Source organism: Phaethon lepturus, unplaced genomic scaffold (assembly GCF_000687285.1).
Source record: "Phaethon lepturus isolate BGI_N335 unplaced genomic scaffold, ASM68728v1 scaffold43785, whole genome shotgun sequence".
Classification (NCBI taxonomy): domain Eukaryota; kingdom Metazoa; phylum Chordata; class Aves; order Phaethontiformes; family Phaethontidae; genus Phaethon; species Phaethon lepturus.
In genome coordinates this window covers 3,255-5,269 of record NW_010543398.1, presented here as the reverse complement: position 1 = coordinate 5,269, position 2,015 = coordinate 3,255, and the positions used below count along the sequence as shown (strand labels likewise).

The 2,015-nt window shown below is 52.7% G+C and overlaps 1 protein-coding gene across 1 annotated transcript in view; it reads left to right on the top strand.

Moving 5' to 3' along the window:
- Positions 1 to 1,785: 1,785 nt before the first annotated feature.
- HBEGF (heparin-binding EGF-like growth factor) overlaps positions 1,786 to 2,015 on the top strand; it is a gene marked incomplete at its 5' end in the record, with an annotated part of 2,518 nt that continues 2,288 nt past the window's right edge. The window contains one exon of the mRNA XM_010288340.1: positions 1,786 to 1,963. Coding sequence (XP_010286642.1) covers positions 1,786 to 1,963 — 178 coding nt within the window. The remainder of the gene's footprint in view (positions 1,964 to 2,015) is intronic.

Genomic DNA, 2,015 nt, shown 5'->3' with positions numbered 1-2,015 from the left:
GCTGAGGAGGGTGACCTGTACCTGTGCCTGGAGCATGTGACATGCTGAGATCAGTAACCTGGCACCAGGAGGAGGAGCATGTTCTGCCCCATGCAGTTCATCCTCCCTTTTTTCCGTGTTTTACTTTGCTTTCTGGCTGTGCCATCAGACTGTGACAAAAAACCTGCAAAACCAGGCTGACCCCCGGCATCCAAGGGGTCACAGCCCCTGGGAAACACTGTTACCCCTCCTGCTGTGAGGGAAGTGCCCTCACAAGGCCCACTCCTCTGTGCATCCCCCTGAGGAGGGGACCCTCCTGTCCTAGAGCAAGCCGTTTGGCAGGCTTGGGCTAACCCTCATCTGTGGGACATTTGGTTACTGAGGCTGCAGTCTCTCAGAGCACATTCTCAATGTCTTAAGCTGAGCTATGGTCGGAAAAATGTGCCTTTTGTGTTGAAGACACCTTCCTCTGTGCTGCAACCCCCAGGGTGTCAGAATAGGGGGAGAGCGGCATCACCCTGCCCACCTAGCCTTGGACCAGTTTTCCTACCAGCAAGGTCTTCCAAATCTTATTGGGCTGTCCTAAGGGACAGAGTCTTGGGGAGGCGGGGTGGTGACAGTGGGGCTGGCTTTGGGGGGTCAGCAGCACTGTGTGTCGGCTGGCTGCAGCCAGGAGATAACCCGCAGGGGAGGGGACAGCCTCTACTGCCAGCTTGGGGCAGAACCCCGGGCCTCACCCGGATCCGGGGGCTTCTCCAAGCCGCAGTTTCCTGGAGTATCAGTTTTCTCCAGGCGTAGTGTGAAGGATGTCGAAATCACAAAATAACTTTGCTAGGCATGCAACCGGTGTGCTGCAGCACGAGAGGCACTCGCCAGGGAGGAAGAGACAGGCTCGGTTACGTCAGGAAGTGGCTGAGAAGGAATTAGGCAGGTTACAACTCGCCAGGTTGGACTTGGCCGCCCTCTCCTCCCGCAGCAGTGCACGCTTAGTTCGTATTTCCCCAGGCTCACTGGAGTTAAGTGCCGTGGTTCGGGGGGAGATGAAAAGTCCCACTTGGATCAGTAAGTGCTCTCTAGCATCTCGGTACCTTGTGAGATCAAGCTGAGGGTTGATTTTTTTGGGGCATCTGCACATCTCAAAACTATTCCAATAATGCTGCTGGTTTCGGTCTGTGTCCAGGCGAGGAACTCAATGCTCTGGTTCCCACCAACCCAGCAGGGAGCTGGCCTTGCACCAAAAGCCACTGGTCTCTGCACCGCAATTAAAACATACCTTTTTAATTCATGGGAACACTGCCCTTGCCGTCTCTTTGGCTCTGCAAAACCAAAAACTAAGTCAGGCTTGCTCTCTTAATCCTGCTTCGGGTGCGCAAGGCATCCTTGTACCTACAGGAAGGAGAGTCCATGAGAGCTATGAATAGGGTCTTACAAAAAACCCCGCTCATCAGGGGAATAAAAGCCAGATAAAGCAAGTAGCAATTTTCTGTGTTCAGTGGAAACTGATGCATATAATAGCAACATTTGAGATGCAAAAAGCTCTGTTTCCCCCCACTCCCCGCCCCAATTCCTTTCTTTCCTTGAGAATTGTTCTTGTGAATCGTAAAGGCCATGATATTTGTGAGAAGCTGAAAAAAAAAGATGGAAAAAACCCTTCTGCTTGGGGGCAGATCACTGCACAAAAGGCTGCGGGAGTGCCAGGGCTGAGTTGGCTGCAGCAGCCTGGGGTGTTTGCTGCTCTGCCTTCTCTTCGGCTGATACACAGAGGTGATCTGACTGCTGTTTTCTCCTTCCCAAATTGTTTTCCAGTTGCCTTCCTGTCAAAGCCTCAAGGCCTGGTTACTCCCAAGAAAAAAGGCAACGGGAATAAAAGAAGAAAAGGGAAAGGTCTTGGAAAGAAGAGAGACCCGTGCCTGCGGAAGTACAAGGATTTCTGTATTCATGGCGAATGCAAATACATCCGAGAGCTGGGAGCTCCCTCCTGCATGTGAGTTGCTGGCGTGTGCCTGTGCTGGGGGAGCCTTAGTCACGGTTCCTTC